Below are 26,658 nucleotides of genomic sequence, written 5' to 3'. Positions count from 1 at the left end.
ACACATGGTGCTGACTCAGATGGATCAGCCTGCTTGCTCTCCCTGCCTCGTTGTCTGTTTCTGCGTCCTCGATCCTCTGTCCCGGCCCAGCTAAAAGCAACTTCAGCTCAACACGGAAATGAGCACTGCACGGAAACGCAACTTATTCCCTGAAATGCAATCGAGAGTAGTGCAGGTTTTTGTCATCGCAGTGCTGTAGATTCTGTTGCAGCGTCACTTATATTTATTCAGAGAACAGTCACAGTAAAAGTAACCAGGTTAGATCTTAACATAGTCACGGCAAACATGATTTTTGTGTTATGAAAAAAGGAAGACAGAGTGAAAAAAGATGCGCCCTATTGGGATGGATTAGGAACCTTTTATGTCATGTTAAATAACAGGCGCGATATAGGCCTACTTTATGTTAGCAGGGTCCTTACTGTCTCTCCTGCTTCTTTTTTTTTACCCCTTTTCACAATGTCTTTTGTCCGTACCATTCACAGAAACAAGGCTAATACTTACTGAATAGGCCCTACATGTTAGATAGATATCATCTCTACTAAAAACTTTAACGACATTATAACATTTAATTAAGAATTGAATCCCATGTAGGGGATGAGACGATGATTTAGCCTCTAATCCACCAAAATGTCCTAGCTCAGGGCTTTGACAGTGATCGCTCCTATCCGTCACACCCAGGGATTACAGCAGGACAGACAGCATGCACAGCAGAGGTATCTTGCTGATTTGACTGAGCTGGGAACCGAGATGCTGGCTGCAGCAGCTAGAACTGGAACAAAGGCTGGCAAGCTGTTGATGGGGATTTTATTCTGTTTGAGAAGATTGTGGTTGGGATGATGGGGCTGTGTTGACTTGCAGCTGAGGATTGTATCGAGAAATCATGGTGAGGGGCATCAAGCGAGGGACTGTTCCTGGCACAGGGGTGAAACTAGTGGAACTCTGATGAGGACCTGAGAGGCCAGGCTTGGGCTGGGGCTGAGGGACAGGGACTTGGACTGACAGGCAAGGCCAGGCCTTCAATTCCAAGGCCCAGTCCCCATGCTCCAGGCTTCAGCCAAACAGCTAGGCAGGTGTCCAGCTGATCTCACACCCCCACAAGGGAGGAACTGCAGAGCACCAGTCACTGGAGCTGCACAAATTGAAGTGCCATCTCCAGAGTCAAGATGCTCACCAATTTCCTGCATGCGTTGGTGCAGAGTTGGGATTCAGCCAGTGGACAAATGGCTCCAGTTCCGCCTACAGTTTGGCTGAGTAAAGGAGACTGTGGTGTGTGTGTGTGTGTGTGTGTGTGTGTGTGTGTGTGTGTGTGTGTGTGTGTGTGTGTGTGTGTGTGTGTGTGTGTGTGTGTGTGTGTGTGGAGCATTGCAGGTCCTTAGTCATTGTCCTTGAAGGATGGTCTTTTGACTGCCCACAATGCAGCATGAAATAGTTTTTGAGAAAGGTTTTTAGATATAATCAAGCCAAGTAAATGTGAATAAAGTAGAACAAGTTACATCACTTCGATTATGAACATACTGCAAAATGCAGACTCTTAACTTTCAGAAAGAAGTGAAACTGATAGATGATCAGATATTTAACATTTGAAAAAAGAAATCTCTGCCAACAGACTCATCCTCTAATTGTCTGTGAAGTATAAATCTTGAGGTTATTATATAGATCCTGTCTGTCATACTCCTCGGCAATTGGCTGTATCCTGTCATCTCCAGACCTCTGACCTAACGCAAGTATCTGCCGATTGCCCATGGGCTGTGAGGGAGTGTGTGGGAAAGCTGCATCGATCTCACTGGAAGACGGAAACATCACAAAAGAGAAAGAAGTGAGAGGGGGAAAGAGTCAAGCCAAAGTTAAATGAAAAATTGCTTATGTACACGTCTCACGCAGTCTGGAACATGTATTATTCCAAGTCACACAGAGAGAAAAGTGGTGGAGGAGGATAGAAGAAGAGAAGAATCCATTTGGTAAAGTAGATGCAGATCGATGAGACTGGAGGCAGGCAGACCAAAGTGCAACAGAAAAAGGTGTGTGTGTGTGTGTGTGTGTGTGTGTGTGAGTGTGTGTGTGTATTTTGAGTATCTGTGATGTGTCTCTATGTGATGTGTCTGTGTGTGCTTGCGTGCATGAAGCGTCCCAGATTACTCTCTCTGATTGATCCGGCCCAGCATCCGTCTGACCTGCAGGACATTTCAGAGCTCGGAAGACGCTGGTGGAGGTGGAGAGATGGCAAGAAAGAGAGAAGGCCAGGAAGAAAGGGAGAGGAGAGAGAAAAATAAAAATCAATAGCATAGTGTGCATTACAGGGAACTTGACTGGCCGAGAAGCTGAGATTGTAAAGTCGTATTAAACTCTTTGTGTCTCAGTCAGTTTAATCGGAACTCTAATTCAGTAACACTAACTCCAATTCAGTATCATTTTGGGGGAAAGAGAAGGAGTTTCAGTCTGAGTTTAGCAGTATCTGGTGTGGCGGCTTTATGGTAGTAAGATGGGGACTCATGGCACAAATTGTCAGTATATTTGGATGTAATTATATGTCTTAAAATATCTATCTATCTATCTATCTATCAGTTAAATTATCATACGGGGAGGTTTTCTATCAGATGATTTAACTTCATCCTATTTTCTCATTTAACAAGCCAAATAATTAAAAAATCACTAATAATATCTTAAGCAAGATGGTGAGGCAATGTCTAACAAGTCAGATGGTTGCATGCTGGCTCCATTTTGTAGCTGCCAAGCAGTGTGTCTATCAGTGGAGAGATCCTGCAGCATACTGCCTACTCTGCAGTCTCTACAGCCTCCATCTATCCTGGCCAAGTCAGGGTAAATTGATTGTCTAAGCTCTGTAAGAAAACAGGGAGGGAAGCCTGCACTAGGCCAGAAATATAAAGTGGTGGTTTTATTGTGTAAAAGCAGCAGAGGAATGATGAAGGTGAAAAGGACAGGAAAGGAAAACGGAAACTCCTTGGTCGTTTAAATTTGAGCTTGTACCATGAGTGAGATAGGGCTGTGGAGAAGTGGAGACAGAGATCAGCTTTGTGCATCTGTGCATAGTATGAAATAAATACTTGTAAAAAATAGATTCATATACAGTAAATCTAAAAGAAAGCAGCCTATGCCTTTGGTATTTTCGACTGTTAGAGAAAAACAAATGTTTACTCTCCTTCCTTGCTGTAGGCGAATAAGGCTCGTCCTATTTGACTGCAGTACCCAGACACCATTGGCTGGGAGCCCAAGGAGACAGGAAGCACTTTTGTGGCATCAAATATTAACAGCGTTATAGAGTGTATTGATTATATAATAAGTTTTCCCAGCATCTGAGCACCGACTGAAATGTATTCCCTGAATAATTGAAAATGTATCCATGAGCGGTTTTTCATCTCAGTGGTTGGTGAATGTAATTGCATTGCACCCTTATTCCAGAGATAAGATATTTGAGATTTTATCAGAAGACGAACATGTATGTGTTCATGTGATGAATGCAACGACGAGAATATGAAAAAAGATGAAACTGTGTGTGTGCCATGTGTGTGTTACGCCTGAGACTGTGTTTATTTATCGAATGGTTGAGCATTGAATACTGAGCACTGAGTTGTGCAGAGACTTAACCGCACTTCTGAGAAATGTAATATTCCTTTTTTTCCGACATTATACTCTCTTGCACTGTGTGTTGGCTGTTGAAATGGAGACTCACATACATCTGCTTGCTGCTTCCATACATTTTTATCACCACATTTGAACATGCTACGATTACACTGCACTGTCTGCTTGCTGCGGCACACCATTCCCTTCCACCCCGACATAAAATGACGGCTTTGCAGAATGGGTGAAAAATGCTCTTGATGTTTCACCTCTGCCTAACATTTTCTTTTTTCAGGGAGGCTTTTCAACTTTACATTTAACAGCAGCCTATGTTGTCCTCTGTCCTCCTAATTAGAGGACCACTATACTGTACGTGGCGGCTCCAAACTGTACCTAGCGTGGGCACCTTAGCCCCAGGGCTGTAGCTATCCCTGGCGCTGAACACTTTTGGCTCTTACAGATGCACACCTTACTGGCTTTGGCACCCCTGCATGAGGTTGACCTAACTAAAGCTAAAAGCTTGACAATGTTAACATAAAAAACCTAATGCTTTTTACCAATTTGTCCCAGTCAGATTTACAAAGCATAAAGTGTTTTTATATTTGACGTTATTCAACGGTAACCCTTTGGTCCTCACTAGACTAAAACAAAGGTGGCTCAGCTTGATATTTCTATATGATCATCCCCAAAAAATCCCAATATTCACCATTACCAGTCAGCTAGTAGAAATAATATTTCCTGTTCTCTTTTCTACCCTGACCTCCATGGCCCCCTGTATCTTCTTTTGCCCATTCAAGCTGACAGTTCACTCTCATTTAGACCTCCATTATGCATTCCTGCTCAAGTTTACAAGACACATTGACAACAGAACATGTACAGACTCTCTCTCTCCTCCCCCACCTCTGTCTCTCTCTTTCTTTGAAGTATTGGAAGTGTCTTCCCCATTACTCAGTCCCTGCCTTTTCTTCCCCCTCCCATCTGATCCCCCACTCTGTCTCGTCATCTCTCTGAAGGAGTATATGAAGGCAGAGGTCATCCCTCCTCTCTTCCGCCTCTCCTGCTAAATTGGCTGCTTGTAGCATCCGTAGATACCTGCAGGCCATTTAAGCCCCCTGCTCTGGAGAGCTAGTGAACAGACTTCCTGCTCATTTGTGGCATTTCTGTCTTTTCAACCACAGGCTTGTTTACCCAAAGGGAGCAGGAGGGGAAACCCTCATTATAAACTCTGCCAAGGTCATTGCAGTCACCTCACCAATCTGCCAGCTTCAACACACAAACGAACACACAAATTTTATTCAATCTATTATGAAGGTCCTCAAATTACTAAAACAGACGGAAACAACTGAATAAATCTTTACCCCCATTTCATTTTCAGCATGAAGAAATATTTCAACAACTGAGGTAATGCAGTTTTTTCAAATCTTAACCATCACCCCAATTTATTCTTTCTGAAAGGCAAAACACTTATCTTAACCAGTGATCCCAATCAAACACAAAACTCCTGAGCCACCCGTCTTTGTTTTAGTTTGACTGGTGCAAGGACTGTGAAGGTGTAGCTGTATTTTTGTAGTGATTTTCCCCATCACCCCAACCCCATCTCCCCCCACCCCCCCAAATCCCACTACAACCCTAACCTTGTATAGTGAGTGTATAATGTTGACGGTGGGCTGTGCGTCCCTCCCTCCCTGTGCTCCGCTCCATAGGGGTCGACAGAGACACAGTGGCGTCAGGCAGAGCTCCCACAGCTCCAGGGCTGGGCAGAGAAGGGATTGCTGACACAGCCAAAGATGGTAAGGAGACTACTGCTGCCAAATGGATGGCCCAGCCATTTTACACACCCATGAAGTAATATGATCTGATATTGTACTGTGTTTACATGAATACGCACTGGTTGGTGATGCTGCTGACTGAGACGGTTGTAACCAGAGCAGAGATTGATGGAGGGAGGAGAGGGGACTGCAAGGGTAGAGGAAGTTGTGCAGAGATAAGTGAAAAGCAATATTCAGCTGCTGACGTGTTCATCCATAGGATATATACGACGAAGTCAATAAAAAATGCTTATTTTTCAATTTATATGTACCTATTTTATGTTTTAGTATTCATACTACATCCGTTACAAATCAATTGTGCTGTTTAGCTTTCGTTAACACATGCAAAGCTTCACCTGTGGGCATTTTTGATGGACCTCTACTTCCTTGCAGACACTTGCTCACTACAATAATCTGCTCTTTGTCCTGTATTGAGCGCTCCAGCATTCATTAAAAATCCCAAATGAATACCCATGCATTTTGCTTAATAGCAACTGTAGCTTCAGCATTGTTCCAGTCAAGCCAAATTGCTTTGTTATTCTTAGGATGGCAGTTTTAGGAATGACCATCAGGTATCTTTCAATTTACAACAATAAGCCAATATTCTAAATTCTATCTAACACAATCTCTACACATTGGTATCATGTGTTTCCAACAACTGCACACCATCTACAAACTAGTGCTGACTCTGCTTGAGGCTGAGATCTTGAGAGGGCTGTGTGTTGTACCAACTCAGCAGGACATGCAGTGAGTTCTGTCCACAGCACTAGGCTTCTCAGTGGGAGAGCAGGGGCAGCCGAAGCGTTCACAACCAACAAGAAGTGGACTGCTGAGCAGCACAAATGCTGGTGGGCAGGGATAGGGAGAGGAATATAATTGGCCACCAGGACTCGGCAGGTCCCTGTTAATTAGAGGCAGCCATTTTGGTGGAAAAACTCTTCAGAAAACGTCCCATGGAGTTGAAAGTCTCTTTGACAGAATGGAACCCAGCAGGGAATGTAAACAGATTTAATAAGGCCCTCTCCAATCAACTCTGTTATGGCTAGATACTGTTCTCCTTTTCTCCATCTACGCTCTCCCTCCCTCCCTTTCTCTCCCCCTCTGTCTGTCTCTGTATCTCTGTTGTGGTAGAGGGGTGAGTGAGTAGGAAAGGATACTGTCAAAAGAACAATTTGCATGCAGCTCTCATCTTGAGAGCTTTTAGACATCTCCCTGTCTGTTTGTTTTCTGCTGTGGGCTTGGGCCATTGTTCTGTGTGTGTGTGTGTGTGTGTGTGTGTGTGTGTGTGTGTGTGTGTGTGTGTGTGTGTGTGTGTGTGTGTGTGTGTGTGTGTGTGTGTGTGTGTGTGTGGAAGCAGATTAAAGACTGACATTGTGTTGCTGCTGCTCCTAAACACTTCGATGGAGGAAAAGAAGAAAACTAGATAATGAGAAATATTTTTTTTTTTTAAAAAGCTATTCCTAAAGCTAGAGAAAATTATGGATGCTTCAAGCCCCTGTATGCCATCCTATGACATTGTTGGTATAGGTATTTAGAGATATTCCCACTTTTACATAAGTAAAGACCACGGGCTTTCTTGGTGGTTCTGATCTTGTCATTAAAATGAACTGCACATTTTTGATGGTGCTGACAATATTATTTTATATTATATTAATATTTTGTGGTATTTGTATTGTAACTAAGAGTTATTTGTATGCCCGCTGTTTATTTATCATCATCCCTGCTTACCATTACACGCAGGTAGATAGATAGATAAAAGTAAATTGATTAAAGCCGAGAAGTACACGCATTGCAAATGTCTAAAATGGTTTCGAAAACTATTTCTGGACAAACTGGGAAATCTTTTAATTCTGCTTTGAGATATATTATTAGAACACAGGTCCGATCTTTTGATAATCCAGAAATAGAGCAAAATATGTTCCGTTTCTCCTTTGCTAAAAGCAGCCCTGCTTCCAAGTGCAGCCTGTCTTCGTGTCCTTAAGAATGGTTTAAAAATAGACCGAGAGCTGAATTGTTGAACAGGGGAAAGGGAGAGTGAAGACTTTAAAAAATGAGATTGAATCAGATTAAATAATATTTGCATCTTAATTTGGGTTGCAGCATGTTTGGTCATTACTGTACTTGTGCAGCATTGCGATGGAAACTTTTGAGTTTGTGCTCAACTGGAAAGGCCTTTTTCTATGGATTTTCATACATAGGATACAGGGACCACAAGATCTATTATCTGTGCAAGGGGACACTGCAGAACAGTGAAAAGATAATAAACCAAGTAAACAAACATTCTGTCAACAGTGAGCTTACGCATGAGTCAAGAAAGAGTGACACGCTCTATACCTTAACAGTGCATAAATGTAAGTTTTATCTTCCCACCATTTAGTGATTAGATTTAGTCGTCTCCACTCCATCCATTTGTGAAACACTGACACTCCCCTTACACACACACACACACACACACACACACACACACACACACACACACACACACACACACACACACACTCACACATATATGCAACAAAAGCCATTAATTTGATTGCCACAAATGTTTTTCATGCAAATTAATAATTTCACATCACACATGGCTTTTGTTGGAGAATAATTTTCGCTCAGAATAAGCATTTGAATTAAATATGTACCAGAGTGCTCTGGTAGAAAAGCAAAGTGCAACCTGCCTCCCTCCTCCGACTTTTGACTCACTCCTTCTCACTTTTTTTTGTTGCTGTTTTCTTACACAAAGCTCACAGTTCCTTTTTGAACACTTTGATCCTAAGATGCTCTGCAAAACCAAATAAGAAAATGCAAACGTCTCTCTGTCACAGCAGCAGCATCAGCAGTCAGTTAGCTGAAGGGCTGCCACTGTTGTTGCCCCCTCCCACAAACCTCAGCAGCTATCACAGAAACATTTAGACAACACCTCTTACTGTCTTCATGAATATTTAGCTCTTTATCCTCTCTGTGTCTAGTGTTTGTTGTATTTCTCACTGTTTAGTGATGTGGCATGTTCTGTGTACAGTGTGTTCACTATATGTTTTATTTGTGATTCATTAGGGTTCAGCAATAATGTTAATGATGCATCACCAATTAGATTATTTGGTGACAGTATGACTGCTCACAAATAAAAGAACTCTGTCATTCCTAAAGACTGCTTTTTCAGCCATTTTAGCATAATGTATAAGTATTTGCTCTGCCTTAAATTAATAATAATAGTTGTAGGCAGAGTAAATGCCTTCAACTATTATTCAACTTTACTATGTTAAATGTAAAGTTCAAAATATTATTCATAATAATAGTTGTTTATTAAATACCAGAAAAGTAAAGGTACTTCATCATATTGATTCAAAAATCCTTCAAATCTAATATTGCTAAAATTGCATTGCATTTCTAATGTGTGGAAATAGGCCTTTAAAAGTCATTTTCACCCAGACTCTTAAATTTGACCTAATGCAACAAATGTCATGCTTTTTAGAATTTTCTTTTGAAAATAACCACTTTGTCAGAGTATTGTATGCCTTGCTGCATAGTCAGTGTTCCAAATTTGCTAAATACAGTACAGAAGCCTTTACTAATCAATGCTATCTCTATCTTCCTTCCTGCACTTTCACTCTATGGTTCCTCTCCTCTCCCTCTTTCCTTCTCCAGATCATCAGTAACATGGAGGCTCCAGTGACAAATGGCCCCAGCGGAGGAGGCACCACATCCAACGGACCGACCAACAACAGCCGTGGCTGCCCCTCGCCCATGCAGACTGGCCAATCAAATGACGACAGCAAGACCAACCTCATTGTCAACTACCTGCCCCAGAACATGACCCAGGAGGAGTTCCGCAGCCTGTTTGGTAGCATTGGCGAGATTGAGTCCTGCAAGCTGGTTCGCGACAAGATCACAGGTACAGAATGGAGACTGTTTACGTTGCACTTGTGATTCCTAAACTAAGAAAATAATCTGCTTAGCCCTCACATCATTTGAGGTGTGTCCAAAAGGTTTTTAAAAGATACAGACAAACGGAGATATCAGATATCAGGATTTCTCAGCCCATACAGGAGCATGTAATTCACTGAAGTAAAAACCTGAGAATCACACTAAAGTGAAGTCAAAAGGCTTTCAATGACAATATGATAAGGATGATGATGAAATTAGGATATAATAGTATAGGCCCCAATTTTAACTGGTCTAATGACTGGACTTCCTATTTACGACTGCATCCTGCTTTTAAAGAATAATACTCAACAACCCACATATTTTTAATCTATATCTATTATACATCTATATGTTAATTTATTTTGTGTTTTTTCCACAATCTTTTTGTCATATTTGCCTTTAAAAAAACAGTAGACTGGTTAGAATAATAAGACAGACATGATGAAGCACACATCTTACGTGACACGTTAAGATTTAGATACAATTTAGATACAAAATGAATAGATGTACACGTGTGTACATAAGCTCAAAGTCCAACACCATTCCAAGCAATTCAAGTGTTTGAGAGGAGTCATTGCGTGTGTTGTCTTCTACAAGGAGAAATCCATATCTGCCCTCTGTGTGTTCAAGCGCTGTTAGTCAGCAATGCAGCAAAGTGCCACATGTTCTCCAGAGGTGTTTAAATTAAGCAGCACTTCGCGGTGCTAATCATGGCTGTAATCTGGGCGTAGTGGCTGTGTGGGTGGCCATACAGCAGATGGATCGGGTGGGTTGGGGTGGTGCGGCTCTGTGATAATGCTCTATAATAGCTTTCATTTTAGATCCTACTTACTGACACTCTTCTCCTGATAATCTCATTAAAGAGCACCAGGCTGGCAGGCAGTGTAGATCACCAAGCCATTCTCAGACAGCCGGCGAGGAGAGTGAACACACACAGACACAGATATATACGTGAACATAATCACTGAATTAGATTTTCTGGAATAGATTAAGTAGAACCAAAAGGCCAATAGCGATGACAATTCTGACTGTAAACCAAAAATGGCCAATAGCCCAGCCATTCCTGCCTCCTTCTGTTCTCTCGTTCTTTGAACCATATTCTGCAGCACTACAATTCCTCTCTAGGACTATTTTCCTCTTCCTCTGTAATGGGCCACAAAATGGAGCCTGAGAGTCAGATACACCAGGATAATGGAGGACGGTGCGTACAGAAATAACACTGGGATACCACATGCTATCATCATCACCATCACCATGTTTTCTCTCGTCCCGATTTCCCCTTTAAGTGTGATTTGCCAAGCAGCAGTGAGGAACCAAGCAGGTACTTGGAGGGAGTTGAAAAAAAAAAAACAGAATTGCTGTAAACCTGCTCGGTCCCTAAATGGGGATTGTTAGGGAGAGGTAGAAATGTTTCTTTGCTCACTTCTAAACCATTTTGGGTACTTCTCTGCTCTGTACTACAAGGTCTCTCTAATGATTTAGCATCAACGCAAAAAGTTATAAATACATTCTGACCTCCCTCCATCTCCCCCTGTGGTGTATCTGTTTTGCTCTCCCATGGGTGCAATTTCCTCATGCAAACTTTTAGGCTAACAACGCCCAGATCCCCTCTTCTAGCAGGCAATGCCAAGAGGCTGTATACTCGCTAACAGTCATCCAAATCATTAACAGACTAAGCCAGGTTTGCGAGCAGGAGGGGTAAAGAGAAGGATGGTAGGAAGAGTAAAGACAACACAATTTTTTGAGGTTCATATATACACCTCTACCCTTTCTCGTCTGTCATAAATATCTACACATGGATGTAAGAAAGATCAACTTCGACAGTTGAGGCCATACATTTAAATACACTGAGGCTTAACAACATTCAAACTCAATTTTTCCCAACTCTACATATTTCATGTTACCAGACAGTCAATAGGGTATCTACTTTATTTACCAGAACAGAATTTCAGTGGGTCAAAAGTTTAAAAGACACTTAGTATTTTGTGAGATTCCCTTTTAATTGTTTCACTTCAATTAGACACTTTGGGTAGCCTTCCCCATGCTTCTCACAATACTTTGAAGGAATTTTGGCCCATTCCTCCTGACAGAATATGTTAGTCAGGTTTGTAGGCCATCATCGTTGGACATGGCTTTTCAGTTCAGTTCACAATTGGATTCAGTTCAGGGGTGTCACTCAAAACGGGGATGAAAATGTGCGTATGCCACTTCCCACGCAAAGGTTGTGATTTATAAAAAAACAAACTTGACGGGAGAATGTGCGGTCCTCCATGCAAACTCTGACCCATGCATACACACATTTTGGAGACAAAATAGGAATTGGTGACGCAGATGGTGAGGTGGTGAACTGAAGTCAGACTGCAGAAAGTAAATGGCAAAAACGATTGCTCGTAATATTTTCAAGTACTGATATGTCTCACGCACATTTTTTCACTCTATATTATCCACATTACCATGAAGATTAAATCCAGCAGTGTTATTTGCGCTTGTACTTAGTGATACTTGTTCCTTAAACACCTTGTAAAATCCAACTCAAATCTTTAATAAAAATATGTTCTTAATGTGTAATTGGCGCTGTCTCGCCGTCACATTGTCCGCTACGGAGCGCAGGAGGAGGAGATGGCCCGACTGCATGGAATACAGGATAGCATCAAATACCCTAGCATTAGATAACTGCAGAACACAGTGTAAATAACTGAATATCTGTCTTTAATACTGTGCATATATCATCAAATATCAAAGTCTGGAAATACAGCCGTTAAGCTCTCGCGCAATCGTTAGACTTAATGTCCTCGTTATCGGTCCTAACTTTAATACTGTTCGTGACAATACCTGCATGAAGTAAAGTGTGTTTGCCTATTACACTTTCTTTCGTTTTCAAATTGTATCTCGGGGTGGGGGATACCACTAGTTGATGCTGTGTTGGCAAGGTGTTAACAATCACAAATTGTTGTAAACAAATACTGTGGTGAACCCGTGTGTAATGCTGCATGATGGCACTGCTGGCACTGCAGGAGGACTCCGCCAATGGAAGAATCAGGAGAGAAAAGGCTTCAGGGACCATGACGATGACTGGCTAATATGCCGATTTAGATTCCCTAAAGCTGTGCTCTTGGATCTATGCACTGAATTGGGTCCAGTAGGGCAACGCGCCGGAACCGTGCCATCCCGGTCCAAATACACGTCCTCGCCACTCTTTTTAATAATTATTTTTTAATAATTATTATATATAATTTTCAACTTTATCACTAAGGCTTGTTTGGATATAATATATAGTTCTGTGAAATCTTATCATATCATATACTGATCAGCATTCACGAGGTGCTTTGCATTGACTATTGTTAAAAATGGGCGTGTACAGGGCGGGATAAGAGGCGGATTCAAGTACGCACGCTTGTAGGTAATCTCTGATTTATAAAGGGAACTTTGCTTACAGGTGTGCGTACACACGGTTTTATAAATCTGACTTTTTTTTGGCGGAAGCCATTTTGGGCTTTTGGGTGTACGTACACTTATAGTAAGGATCCTACGCACACGTTTTATAAATGAGACCCCAGGGCTTTGTGATGGCCACGCCTACTTTTACGTTGTTGTCTGTGAGCCATGTGGCACAACTTTGGCGGAATGCTTAGGATCTTTGTCCTGCTGGAAGACCTAATTACGACAGAGCTTGATATTTCTAGCTGATGTCTTGAGATGTTGCTTGAGTATTTGCAGATATTCTTCTGTCCTCATCATGCCATCTATTTTCTGAGTGTACCAGTCCAATTTCCAGCACAACAGCCCCACTAGTAATGCTCAGGGTTTGTTAACACCCGCACCCACCCAGCAAAACAACCCTTCATTAAAGAAATTGAATCTCTTTAATGTCTCTCCCTTTCTCTCTGTCTCTGTCTCACACACGCATGCACTCACACACGCTGGCATGTTATGTTTTGAACAGCCCGCAATAGTTTCCTGTAAGCTTACCGAACCCGCCCAAACCACGGGTTTTGGAGGAGTAAACCCCACAACATAAAGCTCCCAACCCCGTGCTTCACAGTTTGGGAAGGTGTTATTTGGATGGAAAGCCTCACCCTTTTTCCTAATTGTGATTAAGTTTAATTTCATACTTTGCTCTATTTTCCTCAGAACTCTTCATATTCTATTTTGCTATGTGAAGAGTATGAGGAAAATAGAACAAAGTTTAAGAAGTTAAATAAATTCACTGACGGAAAATTTAAATAAAAATGTACTTAGATGATAATTTCAATATTTTATCATTACCAGATTGAAGTACAGTATTCTGCCAATGAATTGCATTGTACTTTTGTGTTAGCTTTACTACTTGAAATGCAGACAAATGCACTCAATCATTCATTAGTATTTGCTTGCTTGCATCTCACGATATCAGTGTTTGCAGCTTAACTGACCTGTATGTGTTTTCTGATAAGGTGTGAGCACATGAGCCTCTCAGAGGTACGAGAGACAGACAGGTCCTCAGCTTCCTGTGGACTTGCTCTTGTCAGCTCCAATGACGGCAGCGTGGCGTGAGGCTCTGGTGGGTGAGGGTAGGCGTAGACACTCAAGCTCTGTCTGTCACCTTGGCTGACTTCAGCTTGTATAAAAGCCACCTCTGGGTGTCTTTCTTGCTCCCCACACGCCTGCCTGCCTACCTTCCTGCCTGCTTGCACAACTACCTCTGTCTGGTGCTCTCATAACACAGCAGGGACTTGCAGGTTAATCTTTTATTTAAGGTTAGCTTACATGCACCTAGCTGAAGCCCACGCAAACTTGCACATACAGTAAGCCACAAGCCTCCACCTATGAAGTTCCTGTCTGCCTGTGTCCTGATATTGTAAACGCTTTGTTGTTTAAATTAAGTGTGTATACTGTAGTAGCTTTTGTCCTCCTGCATTGCAGGCACAAAGAATGCAACATGTACAAATGCTTTATGTCAAGGGCATGACAGCTTTGAGACACTGTAGATGGTTCTACTGTTAGCGCTCTCTGTTCATCCTTTCTTTATTAAAAACGTCTATTTAAGCTGCAAGTTGCCAGTGTGAAAGCTCATCTTGAGCAACAGTGGAAGCTACCACTCCTTACAGACACAAAAGAAAAATGCATTCCATTTTTGTGAGCTAGATAGTATGAACCTTGCAATATACTGAATCAGCACTCATGAACATCTATACATGCCACAGAAATGAAATTGACTGAACCTTGTCAGTAAGTCTTTTTTTTTTTTTTATATATTTTTTCTGCATCAGCTGCATTTCTGCTGGAGAAATTAATGGACTTGTTTTCATAATAACACGAAAGAGCAGAAAAGACTTTTCATGCTGGTACAATAATTGATTGCAATTATTGCATTGGGGCGGGTGAGGTGTTATATTTTCATGGACAACCATTACACAAAAAAATAGGAAACCACAATTGGATTCCTATGTTGTGCCAATAATTACAGTAGCCAAAAGCTCAGTACCCTTACTAGAAATGGATAGGATATTTTACTTGCTTGTTGAGTAAACAGTTAACACCATGTTTACCAGCTGCTATGTGTCTGCCCTGTTCTGGCTGTCTGTGTTACCCTTTTCCTTACTTAGTCACAGCATTTGCTTATTGCCAGCTTTGAGCAGCTAACTCTACTCACCTTTCCATAATTGGAGCAGCATTTTTGTTCCGTTTATGCAGATTAAACAATTGTCACGTCTACATAAAACCCTCTAAAGACGTCATCCCTAAGCACACCGACTGAAGCCTTTGGTGCATACTCCTCTAGTTACCTTCCATGTGTTGGTTTTATACATGGAATCTGGGGAGCTGATGCAAATCATAGTGACAATGTAGCAAGCCAAGCAGATGTTGGCAATGAAAAATGGATGGACTGTGATGTCAGCTGTGGAGTAGTTCAAGCCAGAGCACCTCTGACAGACAGCAGCTTCAGTACCACGTGAATGCCTGCTGCAAACCCAATTCTTACATAAGGACAGGTACACCATATTTCATATACTGTAGGTGCAAAAAACATCTCAGGTTTGCTGGATTTGGTGTGCTTTGCACGCACACGCCTGTGGTTCAGGCAGCACACTTCCATTAGTGTCATTGTCGTTCCATTTTTGTTATGGAACATCAAGTGCACCCACAAGTATTGCAAACATAAAATATGCATCTAACCCTGATCTGCGAGGACAGACGGGTGGAGCTTAGCTCCTGCACAAGGTCTGTCAGTCTAACGGGGAGCAGATCAAATATTCACCATAGAAACCTCAGTTTACCCACATCTCTTTGTTGCTACTAAAATATACATTGACAACACGTTTGGGAGCAAAGTGAAATCTCTTTGTACTTCAGATTGCAAGCCGAGCTGTTTTCACATCATTACTAGAGTGATGGGAACAAAACTTCCTATTATTCCTCTATTTGTCTCATGATGAGACCAATTCACACCTTCCAAAGCATGTAAACAACACAAATGCAATGTTCTTTGTGGTGACTAACCATTACATACGTTATACATCCTTACTGAAATCATCCCGAGGGAGATCTGGCACAGTGTTAATATTTAACATACAGGCTGCATTTATCTGAACCTGAAATGGGCTGAAGGCTGGAGATAGCGTGAACAAAGCTGACAGGGAAAGAGATGAAAAAAGGATTTGACATCTCTAAAGCCAGGTATTAAGAGAGCTGCCAAGCTCAGAAGTGCAGACACAAGCAGGCAGACACACATTAAAGTTTCAGAGTCCCAGGTCCCGAGAATGTCCTGTCTCTCTCCTCATAGCACCACCCCTCAATTTCCTCCTCCTTCCTCTGCTAAGGACCCAGAGATGGACGCCCTGAGAGCTTGCTTGTCTGCACTGCTCTTCTTGTGACCCTAACTTCAGACTGCCTCTGTCCCCTCTAATTCCACTCCGAGTGCCCTTTACATGGAACACAGATGTTGCTGTCCCCTCTGTCAGCCTTAGATCCAGAGGCTGAATGTGCCTCAGGGCTGGTTCCTTGCCCTCCGACCCTCCAGTCTAAAGCAGGTGCAGCAGTGTAGGCTCCGCAATCCTGACGTAACAGGGTTATCCAAGACTTAAAGGGACTTCTCATTCTGTCAGCTTGCCTTCTATTTCTTAGCTGCACAGCCAGCCAACCAGCCCACACACTGCAGGCTGCAGTCCACTGACCCCAAAGCTCAGGGAGCCACCAAGAGGGGGTGGTTTACGTGTGTTTGTCCCTGAGCTTCTACGTGGGCAAGTGTGTGTCTGTGTGTGTGTGTGTGTGTGTGTTGGTGGAAGCAGGGCCTTGGGAACTGAGAGTGGGAGCCTATTGACTGCAACAGTGGCTGCTACCTTGGCAACCCAGGAGGGAAAGATGTGTTGAATGAGTGAGTGGGAGAGGGATCTACAGTAGATGTGTGCGGGGGACGTGGCTCTGTTTATGAATTTAGTTATTTAAACGGGCTCAATACATGCCACATGATATGCTCTAACTGTACTGCTAGTATTTGAGGCACTGTAGTCTTTTGTTCTCTTTGTGTTAATCTTTTTGAAAACTCACTCAACTCCTCCCTATTTCCTATGGAGTTGACCCTCTTTAAGGTAAGTGTATTTTGACATGAAGCTGGTGACAGGGCACCTTTTGAAATGTTTGGGAGCACTGGCCCATCAAAAATAGCACTCGCTCAAGTTGCTGAGCAGCAATGGGCAACATGTCTGAGGATGGGAGAGCCTGGAAAGCAGTGAGTGTGACACATTTATTTTGACAAATTGAAATGTTTTTTTCTGCCTTCCGCCTCATCTTAAAATGATGCTAAATTCAAGACTGACCAAACGGATTTGCCTGTTTCTGGGGAGAAGGGGCTGGTCCTCTCAAGGTGTGTTAGCATCATCAGCTCATAGCCCTGATGATTTCTAAAAGTTGCCACTCCCCCCTCACTCCTTTTTTGATGCTTCTGTTCTCCCATTACTTCTGAATGACAAACTTCACTGCTGACAGTGGTGAGACTTATAGATAGCCTTTAAAGCTGGGGTAAGCAGTTTTATGGAAAAAGCTAAGAAAATGCCAACATTTGAAAATACTGCCCTTCTCCTGCAGCTCTCCCCTTTCCGTCCTAAGCCCCTCATACCAGACAGGCATATGCAAATGCTTCATCCAGATTGTGATTGTGATCCCGATGCCGTTATATAGCGGCAATTCTATGAGAATTACCGTCCTGTTTTCCTTGCAAACTTGGGGGCCTGTAAAGCCCTTTAGGTGACATATTGTGATTTGAGGCTCTGGCTAAGTACATAAACATGAACTTTTATTAGCCGCAGCCGTGAGCCTTTGGCTGCGGTAAGCAGAAACTATTAGCAACATTTTCTCTCTATCTCTGACATGCTTCTCCAATATTGACACGTTTTATTGCGTTTATTGTCAGACTCTCTCTTAGACTCTCTTTTTGAGAAGTCCGTCTTACTTTTATTTGGTTGCTTTGCAGTGTAGGCAGATATTGCCAATGGCAAATTTTTCTGTAGGATTTATGCCATTGAATGAATGACATGCACACACATCTGCATTTGAAGATATGTAATAGGAAAGCTCTCTTTCTAAAATAACCTATGATTAGCGAGAGTCTCCTGTCACAGGCTAGATTTTGTAAAGCCTGAAAACAGAGCCAAGGAGAGGTGCAGAAGTCCAGTTTTCTCTCAGACCACTTGATTTACAATATGCTGAAAGATTATGATGGAATTTTTGCCCAATGACGTCAAAAACAAACTGCCTACCCCACAGACATTTTTCAGATTTTTTATTTTGTTACATTGCTTCAAATGAATGCAAAGCTTTTTCCATTTGTTGGGTAGCACGTACAACACACAGTTCTAAAATATATAACCTACACAGGAACAGAAGACAAAGAAGTGAATAATTTGACTTTTTTTAAATTTAGACAAGTTGGCAGTTGTATCAAAACTACACAATGCCTCTACTCCAAGTAAAACATTATATCTGTTTTGACAACATTGTCAGAAGTTCAAATTAACTTTGTACTGAACAGCTACACTTTCAGAGAATAGTATCGAGAACAATAGAGGAAGGTACATAGCAAAATAGAAGGTTCTGCTGCTATGCGTTTCATTTGGCAGCATTCTAGATCAAAAAGTCTATAGTGTTGTGTGAGCCTTGTCTGCTGATAGCAGGAGAAGAAGATGCTTTCATGTCTGCAGTACAGGGCTCTTAGTCACATAATATAACAAAAAAGCACAAAATAATGACAGGCAATATGCAACTAGAGTCTCTTACTATATGCACCGTGACCTTACAGCATATGATTGTGTACCTCACTGTGCGCCTCACAGTGTCGTACATGAATATGTTTAACTTGATTATATGCCCGTACATTCAGCGTAGCCATGCATATATGTATTGGCTTATTTATGTACTTATCTGTAAATGTGCATACTGTAGGTATGGATGGTGAATTTTCATTTCACCATCCACTGGTGGGTGGGTGGGGGTGTGTGTGTGTGTGTGTGTGTGTAGGTGCAGAAGGGGGAAAGGAAAGGTGAAATGACATAGTGGGGCCAGCAGACAGGACACCCGCTCCAAGTACACTCATTTTCTTATCTCACACATTGAGCTACCTGCTGCTCCTCAGGAAATAAATAATGGCTTAGTCATAACACCTCGCCAACTCACCAAGAGCTACTCACTAGAAATAGCAGTGATTGTACCACTGAAAATCAAGCCCACCTCTCCATACAATTTATGTCAGATTGTACACAAGCACTGCCAAAAGAGTAGAGGTGGGTTCAAATTATCCCCCCACCTCCTCACTCCCCCACCCCATGTGGTTAGTTTGTTAGTGAAATGGGATGTGGCACTATATGATAAAACACTGCAGTGCTACAGTATAGTGGTAATTTAATGACAGCTTCGGATGTCAGGTGCATACACATAGTTTGAAGTCCAGCAACAATGCATTTACTGTACAAATAATATTATCAGTCTGAAACAGGTGTAGGCTGAAAATCTTGCTTATATTGCCTACCGTTTTTAAACAACTTGTGTTTGAGAAAAAAATAATAATACACCCATACAATATAATATAATTAACAAACCACGATTCTTAGATTAATATACTTCACATAAATCCCATTTGGGGAGACCTCTGCCATTATTACATTAACATAATTTTATTAAGAAGCGCCCTTTCATTGCTGCAGAGCATTTTCTTAAGTCGTTACAACTGTTGCAGAATCTGCAATCGGCACTGTAAGCAGCTGACGAATCACAGGCAAATGAATATGTAACCTCATTAAAAGGCCATTATGAAAGCAATGCATCATTTGGGTTCTTGGTTTTAATTGACAATTAAAATATATAAGCTAATGTATCCATTAAGCTAATTGATCAGCACAAGGCAGATTTTTCTGTTAGCTACAACCCCATTAGAGCCTATTTATCATGCATTTTTAATAGCTTCTCTGTATTGCCTCAGATGCAGTACTTTCTGAAGTTATTTTTCTGAAGTTATGAAATACCAGAAGAAAGTCTACCACTAAGATTTTATAGTCTTTTAAAAAGGATTAATTCCTGTGACACAAATTTATGAGGAGCGCAATATTAGGTAATGTCCCATACACATTTTTTTTTTATTTTTATTTTTTTTATAACAGCATTTACATGGGTATAAAAATGCTAAATTGTTTGTAAATTACTTTATCAGCAGCAGTTTAGCAACTTTGATAGATGACATGACTTTAAAAATTACTTTTACTGTAAGACTTGATCTCGAAGAACATGTAATGCGTGGCTAGAAACAGCTTTAGCAATATCACGTTTTGCTTTGTCTTTACTTTATGGAAATGCATTTTGTCTGGTGTTGTGTGATGCAGCCTGAGCTGGTCTTATCCTGCATTCCAATTAGACACCATGCTAGGTTAAATGATGCTGAGCCATTTTAAACCGTAACTAAACTGCGCTTAACCGTGGTGTGTTGAGCCAGAACAGAGAGGGGCACTGTGATGGTGTGAGCCAAATGCAGGCAGCATGTAGGGAAAACCCTGCTGGGGAGTACTGAGGTGGACAAGGCAGGTGTTGTGACAGGCTGAAGCCAACCACACTGCCTGCTGCGTCTGCATGCATACTGTAGGTTACAGACGGAGAACTGCCTACAGTAATACCTCTATATCAGTGTTTCTCAAATGGGAGTACGTGTACCCTTAGGGGTACCTTGGAGTACTGCAGGGGGTACGTGAAATCTTTGCAAAAATGCTAATTTAAAAATATGTCATGCATAATTCCTAAAATAATTATACTATAATAATGAATGAAGATGTGATGGATTCTAAACATTTGAAATGTAGCATTTAAAAGTTTTATTTAAAAAAGGTTGTTGTTTAGTGAATCTATCACTTCCGGCGCTGTATTGTACCTCTTTATACAGACTTTTTTTTCTACCGAAAATGTTTTGCGCTGGTCAGGGGGTAACTTGGCTTAAAAAAGCAATTCAAAGGGGGTACAATATTGAAAAATGTTTGAGAAACACTGGTCTATATGATTGCTCATGCATACAATTGATATACGATAGAAATATACTGTGTTCTTCATCATGTTCGGTGTTGACATTCACTAAATGGTTTAGGAACTACGATAACCACCTCTACACATGAACAATAATACATTCACTGGTTAGCTGCCAGCCACTCCACTCCTCACTGTCCTGCTGCGAGGACATTCTTCACTGCTTGTGTTTGTTTGCGTGTGCCTCTGTGATTGAGTGATTACATGTTTATTTGCACGTGTGTGCGCTTGTTTACATCCGTGTTGTGCGTTGGCGTCTCCCACCCATCCGTGCAGATTCCAGGCAGCCAGTTGGTGACTCCCTGCTGTTAGCTGCTCCATAGCAGGCTGGAAATGGTTGGTGGAAGGGTGGAATCCCCTCCCGGGGCTTTCCTGATGCTGCAGGCAGATGTCTCCCTCTGTCTCCTCTCATCTCCCCACTCACCTGGGGAATGTTGCCAGCCAGCGAGCCTCGCTCCCACCCTTTTTCTCCAGCCTGGAGGCCCTCAGCCTTGCCAAAGATGGAGTGAAGGAGGAGTGGGGCGGGCAGATATGCTAGTACCAGCCTAAGCTCCCCATGCATACGACATACACACTCATGAAAAGTGCATACACACAAACTTACATAAACACAACATTTACATATAGCAGATGCTGAATACAGGCCTGGGACCTGTTTCACAAAAGCAGAATATATAAATCCAGGATAACTGATAAAGCGAGGCTTGACCTAGTCTAATCTGTGCATCCTGGCTTGGTGCGTTTCACGAAGGCCAAGCCAGGCTGAGGAGGAGCGACTAGGTTGAACCAGGCTGAAGTAATTTGGATAGATGCGCGTCCACGGCACCGCGAGGTTGATCACAAATGTACTGATGCCAAAATGGAGAATACGCATTGTACATACTTTATACAGAGTGAGCAGCAGCTTCTTGTGGAAGTATGATGACGTGAAACACATTATTTGTATAAAAAGAAAAGAAACACGGCTGCTGTAATGAAACAGCGGGAGAAAGCGTAGCAGACGATAACGGACCGACCGCGTAAGTAGCCTAAATATATACATTAACTGACCACTGCTCTGAATTGAAACCGTCATAATCATTCCATTCAATGATTAGGCTACTAATCATTTGCACAAATTAACAGTTGTACTCTTTGCCTTAAAAGTAAGCAGAAGATAATGTTACTCAGGAAATTTACCATGAAGATCAATTTTCTACAACGCTAGAAGATGATGCATAAATATCTCTTTCACTCTGTTCCTCCCTCTCTCTCAAGGGCCAAAATATAAATGTCCTAAGTCATATTAACTCCCGCTGCTCGTTTTTAATGCAAAGTGTACAACTGTTCGTTTTTGCAAATGACAAGTGACCCATTGAATGGTTTCAGTTAAGACCAGTAGTTCATAAATGTATATTTGTAGACTATCATTCAGTCTGTCCGCTAGCCTATTATCTGCCACGCTTTTTCTCGCGTTTCTTTTATTTTTTTTTATTTTTATAGAGGACGAGTTTCCTTCTTTACATATTATGTGCCTTGCTCCCTTGTATATATGGACATAGAAAATAAAGACACTGAAGAAATTGGACTCTAAAATCTAGAAACTATAAAAATAATTAAGTGATAAATCCCATGCACACTGTAAACATGAATGGAACAGAGTATATTCATCAGTTATTTCCCCCCCAGCAAAATATAAGGTCAAAAACCATTGACATTGCCATTGTTGTTACATGAATGTACAGTAGCCTACATCACTAGATAGTTACTGGTCCAGTAAACTAAGACTATAATTTGGGAGGATTGTACAATTAGGATATGTTCTTTAAATTGTACAGTCCTCCCAAATTATAGTCCCAGTTTACTGGACAACACAAATTGTGTGCTAAGAATGCCAAATACAATGCACATGGAAGCTGAACAAACATGGTCCTTTATTGTTAAAGAATTTAAAAAAAATTAATCAACTAAAATAATTCGAGGTGCATTGGTCAACTATAGAAATATACATCATTGTATGTATTGTCCTTAGTAACAGATTTCATTTAAAACACATTTGAAATTTTATCAGCCTTTTCTACTTATCTCAACAACTGTCATAATATATTCATCAAACTTCTAACAACAATATGAACAGCAGTCTTCAAACAGCAATATAACAGTAACAATGACTGTCACATGAATAATTATTAAAAAAAATAATGGTCATAACTTTAAATAGGCTAATAACAGTACTTAAATGAACAGCAATATGCACCTGTTGTATTTGAATCCAGGCTGATAACAATAGGGTAAAACCACTGCTGGGTGATCAGAAAAGGCTCCAAGATTAAATAAGCCTAAAAAAAATGGGATTAGCCTGGTCGGGAGCAGGCTAGCTGCACAGAATAAATCTCCATGGTGATTTATGTGCCTCCGCTTTCGTGAAACCGAGTCATCCAGGATAACGGGGAAATCCCGGCTTAATCCCTTATCTTGGTTTTGTGAAACAGGCCCCGGAAGTCAAATTAATCATTGTTTGTTGCAAGACTGTAACCCATTGCTGACTCACATGTAAAACTTGTACACACGCCCCCCCACACACACACACACACACACACACACACACATACCGTCACACATACCGTCACACAGCGGCAGCGTCCATGGCTGCCAGTTTGGCCCCATTTGGCTGCCTGGACTACTCCATGAGTGCTAAGTGTCTAGGTACCATTAAGCTTCAGCCAGCCCATCTCAATTGCCCTGCATGAGTGCTCTTCGCCAGCACACTTCATTGTCAGCTAACCCTCTGGTAGCTGCGCTCGTTGAACCTCACATTTCTTGTTGAAGATGAGGGAGAGGGGTGAGGAAGGTGATGGGAAAGTGGGAGGCAAGGGTGGGAGAGATGGCGAATGCCGGAGAGGAGCGTTACAGCTGTTGCACCCATCTGGAATGCACCTACATTACCTATGAACAGATACAGTTTGAAATGTTACAAAAACATATTTATTTGGGGGAAAATGTTTAATTCATCAGCATAATGTACACTACTGTAATTTAGAATACCGTTTATGGCCCTTCTCAGTTTATTGGCAAGCTAAAGCTACAGTACATGCATTTTTCACTTCAACTAATTCAATTAATGAATTTTGCCACATGTTCTCTTACTCTTCATTATTTAATAAAGAGAGGCCACAAAGAATGAATTTGTGAGTTATATTTAAACTGCCAAACTTAACACCTGATGTCAGCTGAGAGTTAGAGAGGAGGAGGAGAGGAGGGTTAGTTAAAAATAGCAGTAGTCTCTCCAGGATGGCAGGTTTTTAATTAACAATAGAGAGCGTCTGATAATCCACAATTAATCCAAAGGAGAAGAGGGAGGAGCGGAGAGAAGAGAAAATCATCAGATGTTTGAAGTTAGGACTACAAGTCCCTCCTGGCCCTTTCACTGCTCGCTGCTGAGCCGTTCTGCGCCTATGATATCCATAGCCCAAATGTATTTATTTAGTGAAACAGCTATGCTCCATATTTTGTGATTCACTTTGTCTCTGACTAACCGCTGTCTGTTCCCATTAGCGTGAATATGTGCATGCAGCTCCTCTTTAACTGACTGGGATTCTCTTTGTGCATGTGTGGCGTTAGTGGATAGCGGCTGTTTGTTGAAAACTAGCCGACTGAAGGCCCTGATGGCTGAAGGCATCCGCTTAAAGTCCTATGTCTGTTCAAAGGCTTGATCTGTCGGGGAAACACTGGGAGATTTCAGGCCTGCTTTACACTCAAAGGGAGTTTGCTATCGAAAGACATTTTGAGCTTAGAGGGAAAAGGGGGTGGTATTTTTTTCGCTCTGTATGTACAGCTGCAAAGACAGTAACAAATATGTTGTGGTGTTTGCTGTGGCTGATTCAAGTTTCACTTAATTCAGAGAGAATTTGATTCTAATTTATAACTAGTCTATGAATCAGTCGTTGACACTTCTATGTTGAGCTATTTAAAATAAATGTGGTAACACTTATAATAACCATCATTAATAGATGGTAAATTGATAGTTAATTCATCTTTAGTTAATTGTCATTTAACTATTAGAAAACAGCCATTTTACTGTTAAACAATTTAAATTATAATTAATAATGTTTACTAATTATTAGTAGTGCTGTAAATTAACAGTTTATTGTTACACACAGTATATCCCTCATATACTATATTAGGTATCTGGTAATGATCAAAAAATGTTTGTAAACCTTTAAGAATTCCCAATTTATTCCCAACACTTTGTTAAGGGTTACTAGTTGCTTTGTAAACCGTCTATAAACAGTGTCTGGATTGTTATTATAAAGTTGCAACATATGACTATAATACCTTATTAAATAGTTAAAAAATACATTGTAAACATCTATAAATATTATCTGGATGGCTTTTGTAAAGTTGCGACTGATGTTTTTCATAGTCTTAAAGGTTTACAAACATTTTTTGATCATTGCCAGATACCTAATATAGTATATGAGGGATATAATGTGTGTAACAATAATCTGTTAACAGCACTACTAATAATTAGTAAACATTATTAATTATAATGTAATTGTTTCTTAACAGTAAAATGACTGTTTGCTGACAGTTAAATGACAATTAACTAAAGATTAATTAATTATCAATTTACCATCTATTAATGATGGTTATTATAAAGTGTTACCATGCATTAATAGATTCCCTCAAGCTCCGAGATCACCAATATAACAAGCAGCCAATAATGAGGAGTGCAAGGATCGACACAGTCCTTATTCAATAATAATAATAATAATCAGGTAGAGATGTTTTCTTCTTTTATTTGACCTGGATTATCTCTTGAATGGTCATTTGCTGACCTTTTTAAGTGTTATTTGAACAGAGTAGTGAGAAGGATCTTTAATAAGGGTACAGTACACAAAGCTGGAAATAGGCTGTCTCATCCATCAGATGTTGTAGTGTACAAATCTGCAGGTCTGTGGCAACTGAGCAGGATTCACATGACACATGGTTGACAAAAATCACACCAAGACTCCTGGTGCTCTGGGCAGGAGTCACTGTGATCTTGTCAGTAGTGATGAAAAGATGTTGCAAAGGATTTTTCGAGGAAAAGATGAATGATATCCAAGATTGTGACTATGGATGGGAGCAAGGGCTGGGTATCATTTTTAGTTTTAATGTAGGAGTAGTCTAAATGTAACATTAGCTTTTTGTCCTTAGACTACCAACAATTTCAAAAACATAATACAAGATGCCAAATATAGAAGAGAAAGAACTATTACTGAGTGTGAAATATGGTACCACATTACAAATTACAAAACCGTTATCCCTCTCTTCTAATAATGAGGGGTGTCTCTGTCTCCCCTCAAATCGAAAAGTATCGATAATGAGTAAATTAAGATGTTTTCTTGCTGTCAGTGAGCAAATTGAAGAAAAACTAATTGAATGGAGAAAACATTTTAAAAGCTTTTCTTTCCTTCTTTCTGGCTTTTCAGGACAGAGTCTGGGCTACGGCTTTGTCAACTACATCGATCCAAAGGACGCAGAGAAAGCCATCAACACATTAAATGGACTCAGACTTCAGACCAAAACGATCAAGGTAACTGACACCATGTACAGCTAAACAAGTTGTCTCCATTACAGATACACAGTAATTTTCAACTAACTATTTGCATCGCTGCAAAATATAAAAATGAATTGCTAGATAATAACTGATAAAATCATATGATGATGAACTTGTGTAGGTCATGCTAAACTTAAATGATAAGGCTGCTTTCTTCTGTAGCGAAGCCCTTTTAGATAGTGATTCTGTTAGTAAATGAGCTGGAGGGCAAAATGGGATTAACATGCATGAGCCTCAGAA

At 41.0% G+C, this 26,658-nt stretch overlaps 1 protein-coding gene across 1 annotated transcript in view; it reads left to right on the top strand.

The window, feature by feature from the left end:
• elavl4 (ELAV like neuron-specific RNA binding protein 4) overlaps window positions 1-26,658 on the top strand; it is an 88,606-nt gene that overhangs the window by 29,268 nt on the left and 32,680 nt on the right. Inside the window, 3 exon segments of the mRNA XM_078258157.1 lie at window positions 5,280-5,366; window positions 9,024-9,270; window positions 26,291-26,394. Of these exon segments, the coding sequence (XP_078114283.1) occupies window positions 5,280-5,366; window positions 9,024-9,270; window positions 26,291-26,394 (438 nt within the window).

The sequence above is a fragment of the Sander vitreus genome, chromosome 9 (genome assembly GCF_031162955.1).
Source record: "Sander vitreus isolate 19-12246 chromosome 9, sanVit1, whole genome shotgun sequence".
NCBI lineage: Eukaryota > Metazoa > Chordata > Actinopteri > Perciformes > Percidae > Sander > Sander vitreus.
Note: the sequence above shows the minus strand (reverse complement) of the source record. Positions and strands in the feature narration are given on the sequence as shown.